A 26,518-nucleotide genomic window follows, 5' to 3' on the forward strand; every position below is an offset into this window, starting at 1 on the left:
TTATGGACAACTTATTTTCAATTCACTCTCTAATACTCTCTTTGATTTGTTTGATTCTGAGTTTGGTTCTTGAGCAGCTATTGTTAAGTCAGGTCAGGAGGCCTGTGAAGCCCTTGAAAATTTATGGGAAAAATTTGTATTTATTTGTACTTATTCCCTTTGGGAGATAGTATATCTCAGCAGTTTTCTCATCTTACCATTCTCCCTCCTTTCTTTTTCAAAACCAGTTCTTTGGTCATGAATAGCTTATAAAGTAGGTGGATTTGGAAACTCTGTGATCCCCTGTGGACCTTCATACACCCCTGTAACTAGGAAGCAGCGTCTGTCAGCATCTTGAATATCCACTACATTCGGACAAAAGTTTTTTTCACTCAAACAAATCTTGTCTCCCCCTGCCTCTGCCAACACACTTGTACATTTTTGCAAACGTGCTCATGCAGTCTTTATTTATTTTTAAGGGAAGAACTACCCATGAAGTAACTTGGTATAATGTGGGTAAAAATGGATTTTCAGTTTTTGCATAAAAATGAATCAAAGCAAAAATAATTCTGTTTAAATTACTGATCTATATAGAGAAAATTGTTGAAACAAGAACAAATTTAAGAATGTTGGCGGCTTCCAAATAGGACAGTTATTTATGGTTTGCAAAAAATAAAAATAAAATATAAACCATAATGATTTTTTGTCTCAATGGAGTCTGCCCAAAGAAAATGAAGCTCCCCTTTCAAAAATGCAGGTTGTGGAGCATTTTCAGGAAGGCACACAAGGGGGCGCTGTCAGAACTTGTCAATCAAGGGACATGACACTAAATTTTTACTTTGTAACTTTGCTTTTACTAATGGTTTTGGAAATTACTGATTAAGAAATGTGGGCATGTTTGGGTGGAGAGAGAATGAGAAACTTTTATTAGCATACCCACTGTTGTAACAACCGCTTATTTTATTCTAGAAATTAAAAGCATCTTGAACAGGATTTCAGTTAGCAAATAAATGTTTTGACCTTGAAAGTCTTGAGAGTTTCTGTCCTCAGTGTCTCTTCTCACAGAAATCTACAATAGCTGAAATATGTCTGTTTCTTTGGAACTGACAAATGAGCAAGGATTATTCCCAAATTAAATCGAAAATATAATGCCTTTTATTATCCCTCAAAGAACTTTAAAAGAATCGCTACCAATTTTGAGGGAGGGGCGGAGGGCAGGAAGGGATATATCCAAGCAGAATTTTATCTGTACAAAAATCACATTTAAATCAATATATGAATACATATGTTTTTTCACAAATAAAAATGAGGTTTGGGCGTACATTCTATTTTAAACCTCTGCTTTTACTCAATGCAGTGAATATCTTTCCATACCAATAAATATAGATCTGCATCAATAGGTAATTATTGGGTAGCAAGACAACAGGCACAATTGGATAAGCTCAAATATAGCAATTCAGCAGCAGTGAAACATAGCTCTTCAAGGTAACCTTTTTTTTACCCACCTCTCCCACTTCAGGCTGCAATTTCAACTTGTGGTTATCTATTTGGGATTTGGTATCAATAAAATAGTCTCAGTTCCCTCCCCTCTCTTGTCCTGTAACATATGCGTTATTTGTGGAGGACAGATATTCCGCCAGGCCTCTGAGGCTCTGCACAGTGTATGACGTGGGACTGCAGGCCACCCAGGCCTTCTAGGACAGGAGGCCTGCAGGCTGTGTCTGCGGCCCTTCCCACAGCAGGAATCCCAATCCCAACTCAGTGGGTCTTTCTTCCCAGACTCCAACTACTTAGAGATGATGTATCTTTGTGTGTCTATCTCCCAGTCGAGTTCAGGGCCTGGCATGGAATAGGTGCTTTTAGACATGTTTAATGAAAGCAACAAATGTCCTCAGTGATAACGTTCCTGACCTGTGAAAATGTATACAAGGTGTGATTCGTCTGTCTAGCTAATCACCCCACTGGTATGTCAGCCACTTCCAAAGACACGACTTCCACTTCAACTCGGAAGCTAGCTCAGTGCAAGCCGCGGCAGCTTTCTAGAACGCTGAGGCAGAGAACTGGGGAGGCTTTCCGGGGACAGGCAGGAGGAAAGACAGGTCAGTTCTCCAAGCTGGCCTGGAGTGCAGGAAGAGGCCATGAGAAGCAGCACACCACGGTGGTTGAGAGACTGGGCCCTGAGCCAAACCATGTGGCTTTGGATCCTGACTCTCTTTCACAGTACTTCCTAGCCGTGTGGCTCTGGGTACGTCACCTAACCTCTCTGTAACTGAACTTCGTGCTCTGTTAAAATGGGGATGATAACATGCATCCTGTAGGGTCTTAGCAGGATACAGTGAGGTAACCCATACACAGTGCATCCTGCTGGCCCGTGGCGAGGGCAGGGCCCCTGTAGTGAGGCAATGCTCATGATCACACGGGCCAGGGAAGATGGAAGCTGACAGACTCGCTTCTTGAATTTTTATCATGGATCACAAAGTAACAATTCTGAAAGGAGAAGATCAAAGATAGTAACAGATGGTAGAAGATTCTAGTATAGAAAATACTCTGTGGGGCAGCATTTTTTCAGAGGAATTAAAGATGCGGCCCTTGACACAAATAGTCATTTTGTGATCGGGAAGGCTCATTCTGACTTGTCTCCAGCTTGGAAGTCTCTGTCATGTGCCCACGAGTCATACTGGTATTTCTAATATGGTCTATTTTTTTTTTTTTCCTTAAGTAGCGTGGAGCCCAACATGGGGCTCAACAGGGCTCAAACTCACAGCCCTGAGATGGAGACTTGTGGGATCAAGAGTTGGACACTTAACTGACTGAGCCCCCCAGGTGCCCCTCTAATAGCCTATCACTGATACCTGATTTTATCTGGCTCAGTCGAGGGGAGGACAGTATTCCTTTTGCTTTGTTGCATGCAGGGAGGTCCCCTGAAGGGGGTGGGGATCCATGTACGTTTTTGATTAACTTTCACCTCACACATTCATGTCTCATATTGCTGAAGCCCAGCTTTTCACTTTGGTCAAACCATTGTTTAGAACGGGAAGTACCTGGAGATACTGTCATGTGAATCTAAGCTATCCATCCTGTGGGCTGGCTGTGCACTGGAAGCAACGCCAGGACGGTCATCAATGGTGTCCAGTCCAGACTCTCTGGAAAGGTTCATGATGTGGTTCTGGTAGTACATGTGGATGCTCTCCCGAGTGGGAACGTTGCCCTGTGGAGGGGAGACATTGCCACAGTCCTTACTTGCCCGTGCAGCCACCTGGCATTTCTCAATACCGAGAACTCTCAGTCGGCATGCCCACCTTGCGCAAAGATTAAAACAAAGCTAGTCAAGGTGGGGATTGATGGTAACTCATTGCATTAATGGCACCCAATATCACTGGGTAAGGCTCCCAAGAAATCCCTTCTTGGTTATGGGTGAAAATAGTCAAAAGACACAAATTTCCAGTTATAAAATACGTAAGTCCCGGGGATGTCATGGACAGCATGGTGACTGTACGGCATATGACTAGAACTTAGTAGTTCCCATCACAAGAAAAAAAAATTGGAACAATGTGTGGTGATGGATGTTAAGTCGACTAACTGTGATCATTTTGCAATATATACAAATATGGAATCATTATATTGTACATCTGAAACTAATATGTTACAGATCAATTATATCGCAATAAAAATAAGATAAAAACTTTAAAAATCAAATCCTTTCTTATATGTAATTTGGCTAAGTGATAGTAACTTTTTCAGAAACAAACTATTAGTTTTAAATACTATCTATAAACTGTATATGACTATGTTTTATTGTTCTGCATATATCTTAATTTTTCTTCTGAGAAGTTTCAGATCAAACTTCCCAGACTAAACAACATAATCCATCAAGAGACAGCAGAGTCTGTGCACCTGCAAACTGGTGAGGGGAAGGAACAGAATGAATAAGCTGGCCACTGTCTCAGGACTCATGTGTGCGTGTGTGCGCATACAGTGTCTGGTTATTTTAATTCTGTGCATGGAACAGATTTAAATATACAGGAAAACAGAGGGGCTATGTGAAGACTGTCCAAAAGACAGACTATAGATTTTGTGTTATCCTATTTGGAGCTCTGGACATTGACTTTTAAAATCTTTAGAATGTGGGAAGAAGAAAAAGAATTGTACCAACAGTGTTACCTTTTTAATTTCTCTGGTCAGCATGCATCTTTCAATTCTCAGAACTGTAGATATATCAATATGCTCCCTTGAAATGGAGTTAAGCCAAGTTGTGAAACTATCCACTGTTGCCAGAAACAGAACCCAGGTGAATTTCAAAATATTAAATATCCTCTTGATGATATTATCTAGGAAGAAGAAAAGGGACAAGATTTCAAAGGAGCAAAATGCCATCAGCCATTTGCTGTTTTGTGTAGCACGGTGATATTTTACCAGAGGCAGACCTGGTTTCAGACCTGCACACCTAATACGGGGTGACGCCGTGACACTCAGCGTGATGGGGGGTGTGGAGGAGGACGGCAGTACAGGAAGCGGTGGGTGGGTCTTCCTACACATGCACTGGCAGCATCGAAACCAAACTGGGATAGAATTCTTATCCTGTGGTCAAAACATCAGTCAGAATAGGTCCATATACAGGTAATAGGTTTGATAAAGAGTAGAGATTGCATTCAAAGATATTTCTGTTGTTGACACAGGGATAGAAACAGTCTATCTGTCCAGGAAACCAGATCCTTTAATGCTTTTTCTATAAATTTCTTCTTTTCTCAAGTCATGATTATTTTTGGAAACAATTCTATTGATTCAGTAAGGCTTTTGATGCTTGGCACTGCAGCTGCGTTTCAGTTAAATCACCTGCTGGCTATTGTGTAAAGAGCTCAGTACGTATACAAGGAGCACGCTGGTACGACTGAGTTATCGTCATCATTCCTATTTCATCTACTGAGCTGTGCCAACTACAGAATTCTGCACATGGGATCGATCCTGTCCAGACCAACAGGCACTGTGAGATTCCTGATGTTCTTGGGTTGTCTTCCCTAACAGCAGCTGTGATGTGGGGAGCCCGGCCAAGCTACCAAGCATGATGAGCTCTGCTCAGACTGCCACTGTGTCTGGGACATCATCTGGGTGCAGACACGTGCCTCCCTTGTGCCCTCAGGGAATCCTCAAGAGCTCTCTGCTCATCCTTAAGTTTGGAGGAGGTTCCACAGTTGCGACCTAACTTATTTTAGGTCAGAATCAAAATAAAAGAGGAAAGATGGCATCTTAACTGTCTGTCTTACCCCTCCATTCCCATAAGCCAATGGTTTCTCAACTGGTACATACAGAACGCTTCAAGCCACCAAATTTTGATCCATGTGAATTTTTTAATTTGGTATTTGAAAAATTTTGTCTTATTAGCGATTTCAAACACTGACTGCAGTAAAACGAATACTTAGTGAACATCACAATGAATTAAAAACTGCCTTAGTGTTTATTAACGAAACCCTAAAACACCACCACCACTACCACCACCAAGAAAAACAACTGGTATCCCTCAACCTTCCCGCAACCAAAACACCACAGTCTGACTCCGAATTTAATTTTGTAATAAGGGGAAAAAAGTTATTTGTGAATTGGGTTGCCTAGCAGGAAGGCAGAATTTCTCGCAGGGAAAGGTTTGCTCTTTTCCAAAGGAGAAGCATCGAAGGGAAGTTTATCTATGGACGGTGTGGCTTCAGGACAGAGTCCAGGTGGGCAAGGTAGAGACAAAGAAGAGTTGAACAGTTCTACCTACTGAAGGAACAGGAATCTTGGAGCTGCCAGCTGGTACCTGGGGAAGAAAGTGGGAATGATCTAATGAGCCAGGCCCCAGAGGCACCAGCTGGGGAGAGACCCACTGAGGCAGGAATAGTGATCACTGACTTTCCCGTAGAAGCTGTTGCCTACCTCCGCCACCACTGCCCCCCACCCGCGCTATCCCCCAAAGCCTCTGTAAAATGCCATCACACCTAACACTGTTCCGTGAGGTGTACTTTAGGAAGGAAATGAGAGTATCGTCTGTTGAGCAAAGAAGCCCAGGAAGGGACCAGCTGCTACATGAAGCTGAAGGGAGGGAGGTCCTGCAGATTCCACAGAAGAGCCATTCTGAGCCAGAGGCGGCCAGGGGCACCTATATCGCTCTTGCCCCTCCCCCCCCAACCCGTTTTGGGTTTAATCTGAGCAAGGTGCTATTTCCCTCAGTGCTTTAGGTAGACTCTCCAGCTCCGTTGTGTAGACATAAAAAGAAAGTCTGAGCTTGAAGGACTTGGAAGTTACACCTATTAATAAACTTTAGTAGCATCTCACATTTTGGACAATTTATTTTTTTTCTCATATTCACAATGAGGTGGTGATGATGCATATGATTATTTCACAGTTTTGCGGAGCACAGTCCTGATGGCAAGACTAAAATTGCCATCTTGGAGACACGAATAACACACACTTTCTTAACTCGAGTGATCACAAACTAATATGAGAAATTGCATTTTTAATTTTTATTTATTTCTTAGCCAGAGAGGCAGTAAGGCAGAGTGATGAAGGGCGCACACTCTGGATTTAGACTTTTTTGGGTTTAAATCCCAATTCTACCCCTTAGTGGTTGTGTAGACTTGGAAAATTTACCTAATCTTTCTCTGCCTCAGTTTCTTATCTGTTCGATGAGGGCGAGGGTTTTTGAGGTAAACAGTGAAGATGCCTAAAGCTCTTGGAGAAGTGGCCGGCAGCGATGTGTGATCTAAAGTGCTAGCTGCTATTATTGTATGTAGCTCTGCAGCAATAATAGAACATCTGTTTCCACATATGTGTGAGTCAAATACTCTGGAAATGGGGGTTCAAGTTTAAGAACTGTGCCAAAGACGTTTTAGACAGCCTTGGGGAAGTCTCATTTGGGGCCAGCAGATGGCATCCTTGGAAGTATCTGTGTCCACAGTAACAGCGCCTGAAAATCTGGCCTGCTGATAAATAATGTACACAGGAGTTCCAACCCTGTGACATGGAGGAAGTGGCGTGTTTATGGAATTAGAGAGGCATTTGAGTTCATTTCATTTGGAAGCTTTTTTTTTTCCTTCATGGAGAAATCTTCCTCCCAGTCACATGCTAGGTGAAGCCCAAACGACACTATGACTGAGCTAGGAGTTAGAAAACATGGATTCGGTCCCTGACTCTGTCGCTTAGTAGCTGTAGAGTCCTGAGCAAACTCACTGGGAATTGGTGCTCCCTTCGGTCAAGTGAGGACTTTGGCCTAAGCTTCTAGAGTACCTCTCATTTCCCCCACTGTACTTACCTCTCATTTAACTCCTTCTTTCTCTGTCCTTTAAAATTAATTGCCAATATTTTTTGTGCTTTTATTTTGGTGGCTTCCATGGGACATTTATAATTTGCTCCCCCAAATCCCTTTTCACGGGTATTTGGGTAAGATAATTTGCAAACTGACTCTAATCCAACATTTAATCCAACAGAGTAAGTGTCAGATCTACTTTAAGGATTCACTTGGAAATTTCACTAGAGATGAGATTTCAAGGGACACTGATTATTTAGTCAAAGTCCAGAAACAGTATTTGATGAATTATCTTTAGGCAGCCTTCCATGACATACCTTCTGGGAAAGCAACATTTTCAAATTTCCCCCAGCTCATATTTGTCTTTGTGTGGTTACCTGGTCCATCAGATTTCTTTTTGACTGGTTCCTCCTCTCGGTCTTCCCACTCCAAAGGACCTGCCGAGTGTGTTCAATAAACATGAGTTAGATCCTTTTAGGGTAAATTAAATGTCAACACTACTCTTCTGGACTAAAGGAATTCTGTAATTAAATCTAGAATATTCTGCCTAATTGAAGAGTTCTCGGGGAAAAGTTGTAAGAATTCATGGCTCTCAGATTCTCTTTACTCCGGAGTAAGAATCACGTTTAACTGGGGATAAGTGAATTATGATGCACTGGCTAAATCTTGCCAGCTTCCTATTGTTAAATGGCCTATGAGTTCAACACAGTTTTTATATTTTTGGTAGTTGAAAAAAATCTTAAAAAGAGCAATATTTTGGGCATGTGAAAATGATATGAAATTCAGATTTTAATGAACAGAGCCACACCCATTTGTTTACACATTGTGGTTACTTTCCCCCAATCCTGGCAGAGATGAGTTGCCACAGAGATTTATGGCCTGCCAAACTTAAACATTTACTATCTGGCCCATTACAGAAAGAGTGTGTTGACTCCTGATACATACCATGGCATTTTAATTTTGAATACCCTGAGGTGATGTTACATATTTTAGTGTGTCACCCCATAGAATAACATTATATAGGGCTCCACTTTATGTTTTAGCCTCTTATTTCAAGCTAAGGATGTCAAATCTAGCAAATGGAAATATGGGACACCCAGTTAAATTTGAATTTATGAAAAAAAATTAATCTTTTTAGTTTAAGTCCCATACAGTATGTCCACATTATACTTAGGCTAAAAAATTATTTGTTGTTTATCTAAAAATTCAACTGTCACTATACCTGGTAGTACTAAGACCATTCATGAACTGACTTCAATTAACCTTTCCAAACGTATTTTCTACCATGCTGTTTTCCATCACATCTCGTCTTTACCAACTAAGCTGACCTGCTCTTTACTTTTCATACACAGCTTTTCTTTCTTCTGCCAGAATGATGTCAGGCCCTATTAAAACACTGTTTCATGAAGTACTTCATTCCTTTATACTCTTAGCTATAAGTCCTCCTTTCTCCTGGCCCCACGCTATTTTATCTATGCTTATTTTTAAAATGGAACTCTGCAGTTTCTACATCATTAGGGATTTTTTTCCCTATACTTGTGTTCCCCATTTGTCAAGAGAGAAAGGTTGGGAGTCAGGATGCCTGCATGAATTCCAGACCCATCTGCATGGCTCTGTGACCTTAGGCCTGTTCCTTCACTCTCTGGAATCTCATTTCCTCAAAGGATCAAATGAGTTACAGCCTAGAAACACTTATAATGGCACCGGGCACTTCAGAAGGGCAGAATAGACGTGCTTCATCTGTCTGGTAGTAATCTGGAAGGGACAAGCCCTTCTACCAAAGAAGAAGGGGCTAAATAAATATTAAAGGAATAAATAAACATCTATTTTCGTCCTAACACCTTTTAATTATTGCTGTCTTTGATCTGAAGGTAAGCATCTGCACATGGACTCATCTTCATGAAACAGAGTAATGAGATATTTACAAGATGACTAAAAACACATTTTTAGAGCTCATCAGAAAATTTTGTAAGAACAAATGTCTGAGGATAGTAAATATAAGTTGGGGGAAAATAAAGAGGATGGTGAGGGGGAACTTGCAACACCGAATATTAAAACTAACTCGATAGCCACTGAACTCAAAAATAGATGACACTGGCCCAGAGCTAGACAGTAGGATAGTGGACCAGAGTCCAGAGTCCAGAAACAGGCCAAAGAATAAATGGGAGCTGAATATTGACAAAAGTAGCATTTAAATTCACTAGAAAAAGGGAGAATAATTTAATAAACAGGGATAGCATAATTGCCTATCTATGTAAAAGTAAACAAATTAGATCTCTACTTCACAGAATAATAAAAATTCAAAATATAAATAAAATTGGGAGGAAATAAAGGAAAATAATATCTGGGGGAAAGACTTTCTTAGGCAACAAGGAAACCCTGAAACTGCAAAAAGAAATCGAGACCTCTTTGACATCAGAAAAAATTAAAAATTGTTTAGATAACATAGATCAAAAACTAAATCAAAAGATAAACACTGCATGGGTAAAAAATACTTGTAACACATGAGAAAAGGATAATATCCATAATATATAAATATTCCCTAAATCAATAAGGACAAACAACCCAATAGGATGATATTATGGAAAATGATAAAAGTGTTTAAATCTCAGATTTGGAAGTACAGAATACCATGAAAATATGAAATAAAAAATGCTCAGTCTCATTAGTTAGGAAAATTCAGATGAAAATAAAAGCCATCTGTCATCCCTTTGAAAGACAAACAATAAAAAAAAAAAAAATAACATTCTGTAGGATAAGGCTACAGGGAAATGGATACTCCTGTACCTTATACCTAGGAGTGTGCATTTCTAAAACCTTTTGGGAAAATATATATTAAAGTAAAGAAAATCACATCCCCTTATTCAGAAATCCCACTTTTGATAATCTATTCTGTGGAAAGTCTGTGTTCTTCCTGACTTTTCGCTTTGCATTTAAATACACACACATATGTATGTGTGACTGTATGCATTTTTGTGCGAGGCTATCTATGATAGCATTATTCATTGTGGAAGCAAACTTAATGTCCATTAGTGATGGGATAGTTGAATAAATTATGCATATCCATATTGTAGATGATTTTGCAGCCATTAAAAAACGATGATATAGTTTTATAAATACTTAATTGGAGAAATGTTCATGACACATTGCTAATGAACATACCAGAGTGATCTGAATAGCATGAACTCATTTTTGAAAAGAAACAAAGGAAATGGTGCCTGCACACATTTACATACCCACACGAGTAAGGAGTGGAAATGAACACCACACATGGTGAGGACTTGGCACCTGCGGGGATGGGTTTCCACAGCAGATTATCACATCTACCTCTTGACTGTTTGACTTGTTACATTGGCTGTGTCTTCATTTTGTCTTTTGAACCAATAAAGTAAAATAAAATTAAAGCTACCAGGAGGCAGCAGGGAGCCGAATGGTCAAAGAGGAGAGAGAGTTTGTAGCTAGAATTCCATTAGTAATTATGCTTCCTTTTCTTTGATTTTTGAAGACATTTTTAATTTCACAAAAAAATCTATGTCTATTTTCTTTGTAAAGAATCCAAATATAACAGATAAGCCTAAAGTTCCCTAAAACCAACCACCTAATCTCAGTGTCTCCACAGAAGAGTCTCCTCTCCCACTCCTCTCCCAGAAGTAACCACTGTTATTAATTGCTAAGTATTCTTCCTGATCTTTCTCTTGCATTTATACACTATTATATGCGTCCATTAAAAATGCAAAATCCTGTCTTGAGGAACATTGTTGGCTTCCACGGTTTCGTAAATGGTTTTAAAATGTGTATGCCATTTGCAACATAATACTTTTCATTTAACAATATGTCAAGTTCAAAGTACCATTGATCCTTGAACAACACAGGTTTGAACTGTGCAGTTCCACTTACACTCTGGTAATTTTTTATAAATACAATGCAGTTCTGCAAATATATTTTGTCTTTCTTATGATTTTCTTGATAGCCTTTTTTTCTCTAGCTTACTTCATTGTTAGAATACAGTATATAATACACATAACATACAAAATATGTATTAATCAACTATGTTATTGGTAAGGCTTCTGGTCATTAGCAGCCTATTAGTAGTTAAATTTTTGGGGAACCAAAAGTTATACAAGATTTTTGACTATGTGGGGGTCAGTGCCCCAACCCCGACATTGTTCTAGGATCAACTGTAATCCATCTCATTTTTTAAACTACTGAATAGAATTATAAGTTTTTGTTTGTATTCGTAGTCATGGGTCTTGTGCACATGTGCAAATATTGCTTCAAGTTAAGCCACACATCTAGAAGTAGGACTGATCTGTAGTAGGATATGTACATTCAATATTTTTTTAAAAAAATTTATTTTTTTAAGATTTTTTAAATTTTTATTTATTTGTCAGAGAGAGAGAGAGAGAGAGCACAAGCAGGGGGAGCAGCAGAGGGAGAAGGAGAAGCGGACTCCCCACTGAGCAGGGAGCCCAACATGGGGTTCAATCCCAGGACCCTGGGATCATAACCTGAGCAGAAGGCAGACGCTTACCGACTGAGCCACCCAGTGCCCCAACAATTTTTTAGATTTCCACACATTGCTCTTCAAAGTTGATGCACTACTTTACTACACCATTTATAGCGTTGTATGGGTTATAACTCAAACAAACACTTATCTTCCCACTAGCTCCGAACAGTGATATTAACAAATGTTTGGGTTTTTGCCAATCTGATAGGTAAAAAAACAAACAAACAAGGAAAACAGTATGTCAAACTATTGTTGTGTTTCTTGCATTTGTAGTGAAGCTGAGCTTCTTTTGGCTATTTCTGTTTCCCGATCTACGGATTATTTTTCATATCTATTCATCTATTAGGTTGAATTTTTCTTTTACTACTCTTTAGGAGTTCTTAGTATATCCAGAATACTAATCTTTAGTCTGATATACATAATGAAAATATTTTTTCTGAGTGCCCCACTTTCACTTTCACTTTGCTTTTGGTGTATAGTTGTAGCTTAGAATTTTCCCTGTCTTCAGAAATGTGTTCCTATTGTATGTTTTCGATCTTGTATTTTTTTTTCTGTGACTTAACATCTGTTTAAAAAATGAATTTTTTCCTTCTACTTTCTTAGGATTTATTTTGCTCCTCTCCCTCTTCTCATTTTATAAAATGTATCTTAACTTAAATTCATGTTTTTACTTATTGCAGGGGTCAGACATGAGCAATGATGGACAAGTAGAACTCTGTGCACTCCTTAGAATATGAGAATGATGTTCCTCCAAAGCTTCTGTCCTTTGTAGCTCCCTGTTGTAGCTCAGGGCCACAGAAACAGAGTGCTGGTGGGACCCTGCATTCACACAACACTTACCCTCCCCAGATCCTTTTCTCCTTCTTTTCTGTTCTTCTCTTGCAGACCTTTTTTTCTCTTTGCGTCTCTGTCGGAGTGCTGTTTTAGGGTCAGTGATCCAGGCTTGATAAACAAACTGAAGGGGGAAAGTTCAATTATTTTCTGGCTTTTTAATAATTTGAATGAAAAGAAAAGGGACCAACACCAAGCTTCCTGACTTCGGAAATATATTATATATATATATATATATATATATATATATATATATATATATATATATTTTTTTTTTTTTTTTCTCCCAGCACGAACTAAATCTCCTGCTCCCATCTCCCTCAGTATCCTGAGTTGACCTGTGCTATTTCCATTATCATGAAATAAAATATGAAAACAGACATTGGAGGAATAGATTTCATTTGGTATCACAATCATGAGATACTTTGGGTAACCACCATTCCTCCCAAGTCCCCATGTACCGCTACCACTTGTGAGAGTTACTGATTCTTTCGTATCACACACAATAGGAATAAGCTGGGCGCCTTGCTAAGTGTCACTGGAGCAGTTTTCTTCCCTTGCAAATAAACTTTGAATCAAAAACAAGACATCATTTATGCATTTATTTTGGTAAAATAGTTTTGCACATTTGATACTCTCCTTTGTGAAAAACAGCTATGACCAACAACTTGAGAAAGGGTTTTATAGATTGATTAGTATTTGGAGAGGAAAAAACAATGTGATATTAAGGTTAAGGAGTTATTCCAGAATGTTATGGAAGGAATACTGTGGTGCTTTTGGTTGTCTTTTGTCATTTTTATTCAAGACCTGAAAATGGTTACATTAATATAATAAAACCGATAACCACCATAGAGCAACTTTCAACAGCCCGCCCACCGACAGTCTCCCAAGTCATGCAGAAGGAACCAAAAGAAAACCTCGATCCACAAAGTCAGCCATCTGGAATCATGAAGCCAAGCAGGCATGCTCCTCATGCACCCAAACACACCTGGGTCTCAGGGAAGCTGGGTTTTCTGTTACGATAATAAAGTTAAAGGAATGCTTTGTGGGGACGCTTCGTAAACCCAGACACTTTCACTGTATTCTGTGTTATTTTCAGATTTCTGAAATCTTGAAAAACACAGGGTAAGCAAACCACTGGCATGCTGATGTCAGGTAAAGTAAAGAGGGATCCAACTTTTCAATGTATGGAAATGTAAAGGTCATAGGTGACTAAGGAAGAACATTTCTTTTTTCACTAGTAGAAATCTGAATCTATGGGCAATTAACACGAATGGAACATCAGTACTATTTCCGAAAAATAAACCCAGGAGGCAAAAATAATCCTATTTTATGCCAAAAATGTCTTTTGAAAAATGAAAAGATTAACTGACTCTGGAAGAAGGACCAAATGAAGGAATTCATGGTAGATGTGTACTAAGCATGTTAATTGGGAACTCCATCAAGAATATCTTTGCTACATATGTAAATTCCCTTGCTTATTAAACCTGCCACTCACCAAAAAGAATAGCTTTGAGGTTTAGTACATTAATAAGCAAAGTTGCTTCAGCAAAATATTGATTCTTTTACAAAAATCTGAACTGCTAAATGCAAGAAATTTTCAGATTTAAGAGCAACATACGATGACAATTCCTTTAAAGAAAAGGTTATGACAATATTGCTTTTAGATAATGCCAGAATCCCCAAAATAGAAAATAAAAAAGTAACTCAGGATTTGTGAATGTATTAGGTGTATAAGTTGGAGGAATTCTTTTGTTCTGGAGGAAAACGGGGAGGGAGGGTGAGAAGGAGAGAGAGAAGGGGCATTTAGGACAGAATTGTAGAACTCTTGAAGAAGGGTGAGTGCCATTATTAAAAGGAAATTCCTGGTTCTAGCTATGATCCCTAAATGATTAAGCTCATCAGTGCTTTCTCACTGAGATGAGAATTCACATAATTCATATAAGGGGAAACAAGAGAGGGGGAGACAATCTTATGAGGAGTCCCTATTTGTAGGTAAATTATCTTACTATTGATGTTTAGAATGACAAACCCTGTATAGTGCCAGGAATATTTGATAAAGGGTCAGTCTAACTGTTTTAGGAAATGATGATAACAAAGTATGAGGAAAGATCCCAATTCTTACTAAGTCAAGAAATAAAAGTTTCTTATGGGAACTTCTCAGTTCTTACATTGTAGCTATAACCACCACCCAAGTTCATGGGACACACATACCACCAACCAAGTAGAAGAAAATACATGAAAATGTCCATAAATGACCTTTGGTTTCTTCAAACTGCCACTACTAGTCTGTATTCTTAAGAGAAGATAGCTTATCTTAAATTTTTATTTATTTATTTATTTATTTATTTATTTATTTATTTATTTACTTCATCTTAAGTTTTATCTTAAGTCTGATCATGTGATTTTATCTTAAGTTTTATCATTTATGTTAGGGGGAAATGAGGTTCATTTTACTGAAAATGTACTATGCAAAAAGCATTTAATTTTTAAAACAGGAGAGAACTTTACTGAAGTGGATGGAGATTTTTCACTGAAATTGGTAAAATTTAATAAACTGTCCTTTAATTCATGTGTGACCCAGGATTTTATGTTTCTGTAAGAAGTTTTTTTGTTTGTTTCTGTTTTTGTTTTCTTTTTTTTTTTTCCTAGAGAGGGAGTTGGGGGGCAGAGGGGTAGAGGGAAAGGGAGAGAGAGAATCTTAAGCAGGCTCCATGCCCAATGTGGAGCCTGACGTGGGGCTTGATCTCACAACCCTGAGATCGTGACCTGAGCCTGAGCCAAAGTCAAGAGTCAGAGGCTTAACCGATGAACGCAGGTTCTCCTCTGTTTTTATTTTTAAAGTAAGATGGAGGATAATTATGTTGCAATTTTTCATATAAATTCTTGAATATGAATGGAGAGACTTATATGGTAGTCATAAAAGGGAAAAGAAAAAAGAATCCTAAGTGAACACATTGAATATTACACTAACAATCAGAATCCTGGCATTTTAAAAATGGGAGGAACCTGGAAGTTCAGAACCCCCCTACTCAACATGGACCAGCAGCTGTCTTTCCTCTAGGGGGCTCAAGAGAAATACAGAATTATAAGTGCCATAGGCAGGACCTGCTTAATTTACATAACCTGCATTTAAATAAGATCCCAGGTGAAATGGGAGAAGTGCTGGCCTCCCTCACTACCCAAACATCTGCTTAACACATGAGCATAAAGACCTGAGAGTTTAAGTGCCTGCCCCAGATTACGTCAACAGAACCAGCTTTCTATAAAGTACACGACTAGTAATTCATTATTTATGATTTTCAGTAATGAGTGACTACAGCATAGGCAGCTGGATAATTTCTGCTGTGCACTGGATTAATTGACAAATAGCTTTCTCACAGTTTATTCCACACTCTCTGGGGTGACATGGGAGTGAGAAGCTATACAGAGCTGACGTGGCAGCACAGCCTCAGGAGGGCTCGAACTAAAGTCAGAAGAGTAAACGGAAGATGATATCCAATTTAGGGAAGATCGAGACTTGAAAGGGAAGCCAACAAGGAGATGGAGCAAAACGAGTCTTTTATTAGCTTGTTCGTAATTTTACCAGCTTTCTGAGAACAGTCATCACACATTTTAAACATCATGACTGATGCATGCAACCAGATGTGACCCTTTTAAAATGAGACGTGACTTAGGCAAAACTACAAGAAGGACAGAGTAGATGTTTATCTGCATTTTCTCTCTCTATGTTTCGACAGGCTCTGGTGTCATCTGAAAAACAAGAATCAAATAATAGGAAATTTGGCTTCTCAAAACTCTCCTTGGAAAGATTTGCCTACTATTTTAAGTTCTTATACTTCCTCCTTTGTACAATCTATAGAACAGGGAAAATGCAGATGTGGGGCAACAGGGATCTGCTTGTCTAAAGTTCTACGGAGCGGAGGGTCACACACCACATGTCAGTGAAACATCAAATACCTTTGCAGCTCTGATTAAATACTGAAGAATAGTTTTGGGAAGTTTAATGACAGACTTTGGCAAGGCTAAAATGGCCGATGCAAACTTCCCAATAGCTCTCTACAAAGAAGGACAAAGCAAGAGTGATTAGTAGAAAAACACCAATGACTAATAATTTAATATATGACGTCCGTATGAGTTCATCTCTAGAATTACATCAACTAGGTTAAAACGTGCCAATCACTGAAGCTAGAATAAAATGTGCTCTGCTTGTAGGTTAGGAATAAGGAAAATAATCATTGCATGTAATCCATAAACATGGCGAGGATGATCATGTTCTCTCCTTTGCTGAATGAGGAGTGATGGTTATAAGAAAACTCATTAGGATAAAAATAAGCAAGTCATTAGTATCTGACAAGCCAGCTGCACACATGCACACAGACACCGTCTTAAGAAACACACTCAGGTTGCGATGGGGCCAGTGAGGAAGCATCAGAACAAGGTGTCTCCGCAAATAATTTGGTTCTTTAATTTCATTGGGAATACAGGGGTGGATGTAACCCTCCAGCTTGAGAAGACCTGGCCAGCAAAGTAACCATGACCTTTACATGGACACATCATGTGGCTTGATGGATAACCCTCTATGTGTCTTGGAGTATAATAACTGAGAAATAACAGTCCTAACATGCGATTCCTTCACAAAAGAAATATATACCAAGCTTTCACCCCATATGTAACTCTACTGACCAGTCCTCATCTTTAACAAGCATTGATTAGACATTCCCTGGATACACCATACTGGGCTGGTGAGTTATGTAACTAAGAATGATCTGGCAGGTTCTGAAAAGGAAAGGCAATTAAGCTGAAAAAATCAGAACTGTGCTTGATATTTTCAAGATTTCAATCAATTCTCAAAACTTTGGCAACACAAATGAAATGGATTTTCAAAATTTGAAGTACCATTTAAATGACCATTTGTTTCAAAACAAAGCAAGTGCTTTATTTTTATGATCAGCTATTTCACATATCAAAATATAAATCCACTCAAGCAATCCAAAGTGATGCCAGAGAAGTCTTCTTCACCTCCTACTTGTAACAGAAAAATAAAGTTCACCCAAGGAAGGTTTATTTTTTGTTTATAGCATCAGAAGATTTTTTTGATGCAAGTGAACGAAGACCTGATGGGAACAGTGTTCTTGCAGTAATTATACTGATGCTGAGAGCAAGCAGCATTACAGTTTAATGAGGAATAAACAATTTCAGGTGGAAATCAAAAGCTTCTGGAAGCTATGACACACATGAACATGGTGGCAGCAGTCTAGGCCTGCAATCAGGGTCTGTCAGAAAGAAAAGCTCTTCAACTAGTGGAGGACCTGGTTTTCCCAACCCCATACTTACCTGGAAAGCTGACCTTCTTGGAGGTTCTTCCTCTTCCTTTTTTAATTCTTCCTCTTCCTCCTCTTCGCTATCCGTTTCAAACAAATAATAATCTCCACTCCTGACCACTAAGCAAAACAGAATATTTACTTATTTCTTGAAAGAGATATGAGACCATTAAGGGCTCGTTAATGAAATGCCCCCCCCCCCAAAGATGCACAAATTTTCCACAAAAGACCACAGCAAGAGATGTTGGTAGGGAGGAAAAGACAAGAGATGAAGAGAACTCATTCTGGGCTAACACTACATGGTGTTGGCATGGTTGGGTCTACAGAGCGTGAGGCCTCGTCTACACCGTGTAAGAAAACTGGCCACTACTGGGTTCATCTGATAGTTTCTTCCTTCTTCAGTGTCAATTTTACCAGATGCATCAGATCAACTCTGCAGCAACCAGTTTTGTTACCAAGATGGCCAAAATAATGGATGGAAAACTGTTAAGAGTTTCACAATTCAGACAATTTGGCAATTTGGGTCCTTTAGATGAGGCCAAAGTGAAGTGGAAGACTTGGTGTTGTCTGAAGGGGTTGAGTGTGTGGTAGAAATGCCAATCAGGATGATTCAGGACCAAGAATCCACATCACCAACTTCCACTTCACTTTCTACTGTGCAGACCTGGCTCCTCCACACGTGACAAAGGGACATGACATATATGGCAAGACATTTGAAAGAGTTCAAAAAAAAACAAAAACAAAAAACCCAACAACAACAAACACATTGCCATGAGGAGGAAATGGGCAGGTAACATGAAAAAAAGAATACAACTGCAAAAACACCACCACCACACGCTGGCTGTTTCTACACGTAGCACGGGACAGACTGAGGCAGGGCAGACAGGGTCTGTACGGTTTAGCACTGTTAGGCTTCTGGTCAACCAGGAGCTCCGGTTGCTTACTGAAGTGTGAGGAGAAACGTACTGACCATAAGACATAAAGCACAAACAGTACGGATTGCCCTTGTCTTGCCTGATATTTTCCCCGCAAGAACATATTGCTGTGTTAAAAGTTAGGAGCAGAGAAAGCGGAAATGTCCAGAGACTTAAAGAAATTTGAGAAACCAATCTTTATCAGTTTGAGCATTATTTTAAGTTTATCAGGGAAAAGAGACCCAGCATATACATTTCTGATGCTACAAGAACTGTACCATCATTGCAGGAAAAAATATGAATGTTTTCAAGTTATATTCAAGTTTTCAAATGCTGAGGTGTCTTTTGGATGACATCACATGATGTCTTTGGTTTTCTTTTGGATTCACACGTTGTAAGGTAATGGAAAACCTTGGCTTGTTTAAAATTATTTGCTTGAATATTACTAAACATGGTCAAAAGGTAAATAATTTTGCCCATGATTTCAGACATATCTGAAGCCTCCATCCGTGAAGATGCAGAGTGAATGAATTGGGCCTTATATCCTTGAACAGAAGCACTGTAATTCGTTACTTTTATTTTGAAGAAAGAACCAGGCCCAGAATACTGGGTCCAGGCCCAAGGGAATAAATGCAATACAACATAAGGTAAGAATAAGCAAGAACAAACCAAAGTTACAGCATTACATTTGACAGTGGAGAAGACCATTAAAGTAATGCCTTCATGTAAGCTCAGACATTTGCAGGAAAGTTACATGGATTCTATGTCACATGGTCATTTGGTAAAAACAGAGTATCACGAGATTGAGCATTTTACCCTCATTATAGGATCTAAAATCAACGATAGCTTAAATTGTATTCAATCATACCTTCTATGACTTTTACTCATATGGACACAAGGAGCCCAAACACGTGTTCATCTCAAGCAGTCCCAACACTGATTTGATCATTTAAAAAACTATGAATGTTTATGCAAGAAGTAGAATGAACACATTAAAAAAAAAAGCAGGAAGTGTTTAGGAAAGTCTCCTGTTTTTTTATGAAACGTTATTGAAATAAAAGTAGGAAAACCACAGAGAATGTTTTCTTTAGTGCTAGCTTCTAATAAGAAGTAGAGAAGGTCTTGCATATACATTTGTGAGTTCAGAGAGAGATCCTGCCTCCAGCCTGTGTCCATGAACATATCATGGCTATTGATGTCATTGCTGTGTTGAGTGTGGAAATAACTTTTAAAATCCTACCACCTGTATCCCCAGAAAGCTGGACCTCGATTTCAGACATTTGACAATGAAGTGAGGCTTGTCATTGCTTTAGGCAATACTGTATTGGCATGGGGACGTACTTTTCTCGAATGGAAGGTATCATTGAACAGCAATAATGCGATCGTATGTGTGCACATAGGTATGGAAGTGGAAGGTTTGCCACCTACAGACTATGGTAAGATCTTGACTGCTTGCCAGTAATATGAACAACATAGCGACATTATTGTATCATTGACAGACTTACATGAGGGTATTCCAACTACATACATTCTCATACTCTGCACCTGCATGAAATATCTATTTAAAAGCCCAGTGACTCAAGAGATCAAAATAAGGGCTTTTAATAAAGTGCTTCCAGTTCTAAAAATAAATTTTAGAACTCATGGTCTAAATAATAATCCACATATTCATTCCTTTCCTTTCCTCACAAGCCTGTAAAAGGAAACACATTTCACGAAAAATTTTAACACCATGGTCAGAATCTGATTCCAAACTATGAATTACACACATTCCCTGCATTATTGCACCAAGAGGTGTTGTAACAAGGCACGTTTAATTTAATACCAGTCTTTAAGAACTTGATATAATGAGGGTGAAATGAATCGGAAAACTAAAGTCAATAACCTTCATAAGAAGTTCTTTAAATTATTACCAACTTGTAAGATGATTATCAAAGACCATATCCAATTCCTTCCAAAATGCAATGTTTAGATTAAGAAAAGGAAAGACAACCATCATTGCAATGGGAATGAGAAAACATTCAGTATGACACAATTTTGAAATGGATAGGTCTGTCTAAACTAGCAAAGGGCCCTTTAAAAACAGAAAGATAGGCACAGTTTACTTGTGACTTGATAGAAATAGGCTTATAGCACTGCATTATAGGACTGTTAGCATGACGAACATGGCCAATGAACAATAAATTAAAGAGGCACACAGAATTTTGACCTGAATCTTTGTCTTTTGACTTGGCAGCAAATGAAACAAAACCCTTTAAAACTCATGGATTTTTTTTTCTGTATCCATAAGCCTAAAAATTCAATATTTGGGATTAAATTTAATTACATCCAGGTATACTGAGCAAATTTTGTATAATACTTTCTGAAATTGGCTTGCTGATTTTAAAAAATTAATTTGGGGGTGAGAGAAGCCAATATCATATCTCAGTGATTCCAAGAATTAGGCATGGCAAAAGTTCGGATCAAATTGACTTTCTAGTGATTCTGAAGATCCTGTTAGTAGAGTCTCTCCCACCATCGTGCGACGCTGTGGGCCTCAGTGATAATCCCTGTCTGATCACATTAGCTAGGCATAAAAGCCTGAAGATATTATAAGTAATGTGTAAAATAATTAGTAATTATTCCATAGTCTAACAAATGTAAGGAGGGTCAGATCAAAATGGATCATTCCATTCTAAGACCATCCACTGGCCAAAAGTGAGTGATATTTCTTTTGCTAAGCAGAACAAATACAGCCACTGAGTTCCATGATTCCTCATTCCTTTTTATGATCAGGAGGGAAACAGTAATTCTCTGTGACTATGAAGCTCTGCTTTTCCAAACCACCTTCGCTCTTAATTGGTCATGGCTGAGTCTGCTGGGGCTGTGCGGCTGTGCTACATGCTGGGCTTTGGATTGGGAGTGTAATTTGAGAGCCTTTAGAAACCGGGAAGAGGAAGAGTGAGAAAGTGAATGCATTTTAAGTGATCCTCATCTTTATATTTGATAAATTGCCAAAAAACCTTACATGCAAATGAAATCAAAGCTCTGGGGATAGGGGAGGAGAGACTCATTGGCATCCCCGCCTAGTGCCTTACAAAGAGGGTCACAAACACGTTGAACTGAATGATTATTCTCCCAGGAGGAGCCAAAACTCATTCTCAATAAGGGTTTTCAGCCATAAAACAAATATACATCAGCAGAGCTCTGGACCTCAGAATCAGATAAAATGGTAGCAATTCTTCTTCCCTTTCTGAGCCCATAAATGGTGCTCGGGAGTGTGTCAGCCATATGCTGGGCTTTCTTCAGCCAGCATGGTAACCGGCTGATTTCTCTGGAAGAGTCCATCTCCAGGGCCCAGAGACCCATTCGCATCACAGTTTTCCTAAACTCTGACCCCCTATCAAGTCACAAGGAGCAAACCATGCATGGAACACACAGGTTATGGGGACGACTGAATTCTGGTCAAGGATATAAGGGTTAGAATCGATGAAATCATAAGAGGATCAAGAAAACCTACTGGAAGCATGATCAACCCAAGGCCGCCACCACTGCTTTTTTTTGCCCTTGGCTTTCTGTTTGTCTGCTTCTCCTAAAATAAAATATGTCCAAATATTAATTCTTAGGAAGTGAGAAAACAAATTTTGAAAACCACGCTTTAACAACTCAATTGTCAAAATCTAGACAAGTTGCAAAAGTACATCAGAGGTCAGGGAAAGGAACTATACTGAATCTGAAATGTTTACACATATGAGCAAGTTGATTTCACAAGGCAAATACTAAGTGTTCTATGAACATTATGCCACATTTTCACCTCCTTTTTAGTACTGTAGGGCATATACAGAAACATAAAAAAGAAGGGATTATCTCTCAAAAAGGCATCTCACACTGAATTCTCCATTGAATTAACAGAAAAAAGCATCACCTAAATTTTATAAGACAATTTAGTGGCAAATAATTTGTAAAAATGCATATATTCCAATAACCAGAAATTTCCTTGTGACTATTTTAAAGCATGGTTGGAAAAATATAAGTTTATTGCTGATTAGTAGATGCTATGCACTGGAAAATACCATGCATTATTTCTCCATTCCCTTCAAACAGAAAAGCATGCAAACATTTGTAAGAAGACCTTTTAAACTTAATTGGATATAACAAATCTATAATCAGATATAATAAATATATATTTCATTTTCAGTTTCATTGGAACAGACAATAATTGAAGGATATCTTAGCTACCATTATTCAGATGCCACATAAAATATGCATACATACTTCATTTTTGTATAAAATTTATAGAAATCAAAGACAACAACAGTAGACTGTGTATCTGAAATATCTTCCCTAAAGGAATAAATTAAGCAAATCCATGCTCATTTTCTTCAGAAACACATCTCTGTGAAACAGAAGCTAAGTTATGGGTTGATTAAATTTGTTTTGCTGAAGAGGAGATATAAAATCATGGAGTCATTAAATATGCCCTTTATGAAACAAATACATGTATCCCATTCACAATCAGAAGATAAAACTTGCTAAGTTAAAAAAAATTGATAATATTGGCAGAGTAAGAATAATGTTATTTAACAGCCCTACCCATCATCATGCTATCATTCAACGTCAAGCTACTTGAACAAGAGGGAAATGTCTCAACATACTTTCGTCATCCTCTTCAGAGAGTTTTTGGATGTCTTGGCCTTCCCCTGATTCCTGGGTCAAGCTCAGCATCCTCTCCTTACCCTTTTTGTATTTCTGTTGCCGGGCTTTGATGCGATCCATCCTGTCAAATAAAATAGCAGCAGCAATGCCAAGAACACACTCACAGTCATCACATGGTCAGTTTGGGTTTAAACTTGTATGGATGTTGCTAAAATCACAGATAAAGCAGCCAACATTTGGGACTTAGGTTTTTTTTTTTTTTAATCAGCAACAGGTATCTCCTTGGGGATGTCTATATGTGTGTATATGTATACAACCATGTTATTTTGCTAGTCTTACTAATATGGTCATAATTATGCTAAGGTTTGATATGCAATACTTTATATCCACTTACACCTCGGACCGTTGCCATTTTGAACACAGTAAATGATGACATGTAAGTCCTTTATTTTCCCAGGTTTTGCAGTTTTTTAAAAATAGGAACTGTCTAGGTCACATAGTGTGAAGATCCAATGAAAAGGTGTAAAAGTGTGAGAACTGTTTTGTAAAAAGCAAGTTGCTTCCCAGATGTTCATGAGTATTCTCTTAGACCACATGACTCTTCTCTATTTCAAATCTAATCTCTTACCGGTTCTGGAAAGAATGTATTATTGCATCTTTAATTATTGAGTCAGTGCCTTTTATTTTGTCTCCTTATTCAGGAAGCCCAACTATTCAGAAACTACAACGCTGAACTCTACTTCCCAGACGTGCCCTCCTGCGGTGTTCCATTTCTTAATTCAGTTTCTTAAAATTCTGCTCAAATTTTTAAGCTAAGTGCCATTTCTGCTTCCTGCAGCTTAAGCAACACTTTTAGCTTCTCTTTTGCAATGATTATTACCTTCATTCTTTTATATTCTGACTTTCTGTCACCTAAGAGGAGTTATTCTTAAACAAATGGAAAAACTCGGTGAAGTGAATGATATTAACAGGTCTCTATAATGGGTAAATAGGAACTCATTCTAAATCCGGGTCCAAATTTGTTACTTCTCTCAGCCTGATATAGATAACCAGAAACAACAATAGCAACAGTTATACCATAACTGCTTATATAACAGTTTATATACCTCATATCTTTGTGGAAATAACCATGCCATGGGATGGTGTAATTTATGCTAGCAAACATTTTTGCCTGGGAGAAAGGAGCTGGGAAATGTCAGAATGGAATGAAGGAGTCTCAGCAAACTTGGGGAATTTTCCTGGTGGGGTGATCGAGTCTCTGCTTTCCTGGAGAAAGTGGCTAGGTTTTGAAATCTATGGCCATCTGCTGTTAAACCCAGCCCCAAATGAAGTGCTACCAATCCTCAGAAGTTACACTTACTGGTAAAAATTTCACTCTAAGAAAATTCGTTTCAAGGGCTATTTTAAAAATTAACTAATTAATTTGAAAAAGAAATTCTCAAATCTCCTAGGAAAGTCAGTCCACTACTTGATTTATCCAGAACATGGTGGTAGAAAAAAGGTCTTGAACTGAATACAGGGAAACAAGGGTTGTATTTCTAGTACTGCCTCTAGTTTGTTGTGGATTTTAAGTCATCTAATGTCATGGGTCATCAGTTTCTTCCCAGAGAGACTGTATTATAATATCTTTAGAGATCCTTCCAAAGCCAGGACTCTGTATTTATTCCCTTAATCCACAGATAGAATGAACATTTACTCCAACTGAATGGGACCAGGAAAGACCCTGTCTCATTCATTAGCTCATTTAATCTTTATAAAAACCCAGGTAGAATTGTGAACTCTAATTTAAAACAGAAGGCTGAAATTCAGAGAATTGGAATGACTTGCTCACGGTTCCAGAGGAAGTAGTTGAACCAACCAAGACTTGACATTGGTCTTGTCCCACATAGCTCCCCTTTCCACCACATTGCAGCTCTCTTTCTTTTCAACTACTTCCATTCTCAATCCAGTGAGCATAAGCCACCATCCTTATGCTGAGCACATACCCAGAAGCTCCTTAACACCAATAGGTTTTTCAGGACTGTTGAGGCTCCCTGGGAGGCGAGAGCCAGCTGAACAGGATCAGACAAACCACAATTACAAGGAAAGGAGAAGGAGAGTAAAATCAAGCCTCCTTACTGCCTCTTCAGCTGGTCCATTGACTTTTTCTCTTCTTCAATTCTCGCCTTTACAGCCTTTACAATTGTGGCCTGGAAAAGTTCAGCCCCTCTAGAGAAAAACAGGAAATAGAGAACAAATTAGTATTTCTATCCTTCTACTTACCTTCCCCTGAAAATGATTATTAAGGGTTAGAAAACATTTCTTTTTGGGCCATTGACTAGATAGAGTCTCCTGGCTGGGAGTGGGAGTCCCAAGACCCCTGTATAGGAACCCCTTCCCAGTGGATGAACAGGGCACAGCCTCTCCGGGGACGGAGTGGGCTGCTCACAACTGTAGGAGCTCAGTAAAACAAAGAAAAACAAACAAAAAACGGTTTGTGTTTTCTAAGACATTAAACAGAATGCACGCCTTCAAACCTGTCCCACAGAACCTTACATCTCAGCAAAGCATTGCTCATCTGACCTTATTATAGTTGTCCCATGAGGGACCATTGGCAAGGAGGAGTGAGTTCAGATTAGTTTTCTACTCAATGAGCAGAAAAGGGTATGGAGTGAGCTTGGCTTCCCTAAGGAAAAATGCAAAGTTGGAGTTCAAGCTCCATCAATGGGATGTTCAAGTTCCTGCCTCTTTGCTTCTCTTCTTCCTATCCTTCCATTCTCTTCTGTTTGTTCTCACTTTTTTAAGCCAACTTTAGGGTCCCCATTGATTTCATCAGCCTCTCTTAATATCTGCAATTCTGGTCCATTGTCATCGGGTCACATCTGCTTGGTAAATCCCAAGTGGGTAGGAAACCAATGGTGTGCCTGCCCTTCGCTGGGCTGTTGTCAGAGGTTCAGAAAAGGTGTGACCAGGCACATTATCCGCTGACCCCTCATAGGCCCTGGAAATTCTTCTCTGTAGTGGCTATTTAAAACTCCCTACACTTTTCTCAAATCTGGAATTCTGTCAAAAC

The 26,518-nt window shown here is 38.8% G+C and overlaps 1 protein-coding gene across 3 annotated transcripts in view; it reads right to left on the reverse strand.

The window, feature by feature from the left end:
- The window catches only part of PIEZO2 (piezo type mechanosensitive ion channel component 2), a 492,797-nt gene that overhangs the window by 40,254 nt on the left and 426,025 nt on the right, over positions 1 to 26,518 (reverse strand). For 2 of the 3 annotated variants that reach the window (XM_078060633.1, XM_078060632.1), the window contains 8 exons: positions 25,585 to 25,674; positions 23,466 to 23,587; positions 22,331 to 22,402; positions 17,931 to 18,037; positions 12,603 to 12,717; positions 7,633 to 7,692; positions 4,141 to 4,307; positions 3,021 to 3,187 (listed from right to left, as the gene is read on the reverse strand). In XM_078060633.1, the coding sequence (XP_077916759.1) occupies positions 3,021 to 3,187; positions 4,141 to 4,307; positions 7,633 to 7,692; positions 12,603 to 12,717; positions 17,931 to 18,037; positions 22,331 to 22,402; positions 23,466 to 23,587; positions 25,585 to 25,674 (900 nt within the window). Of the gene's footprint in view, positions 1 to 3,020; positions 3,188 to 4,140; positions 4,308 to 7,632; positions 7,693 to 12,602; positions 12,718 to 16,553; positions 16,653 to 17,930; positions 18,038 to 22,330; positions 22,403 to 23,465; positions 23,588 to 25,584; positions 25,675 to 26,518 lie in introns of all 3 variants that reach the window. The other variant, XM_078060634.1, reaches the window with a different exon arrangement.

The sequence above is a fragment of the Halichoerus grypus genome, chromosome 13 (assembly GCF_964656455.1).
Source record: "Halichoerus grypus chromosome 13, mHalGry1.hap1.1, whole genome shotgun sequence".
Taxonomy (NCBI): Eukaryota; Metazoa; Chordata; class Mammalia; order Carnivora; family Phocidae; genus Halichoerus; species Halichoerus grypus.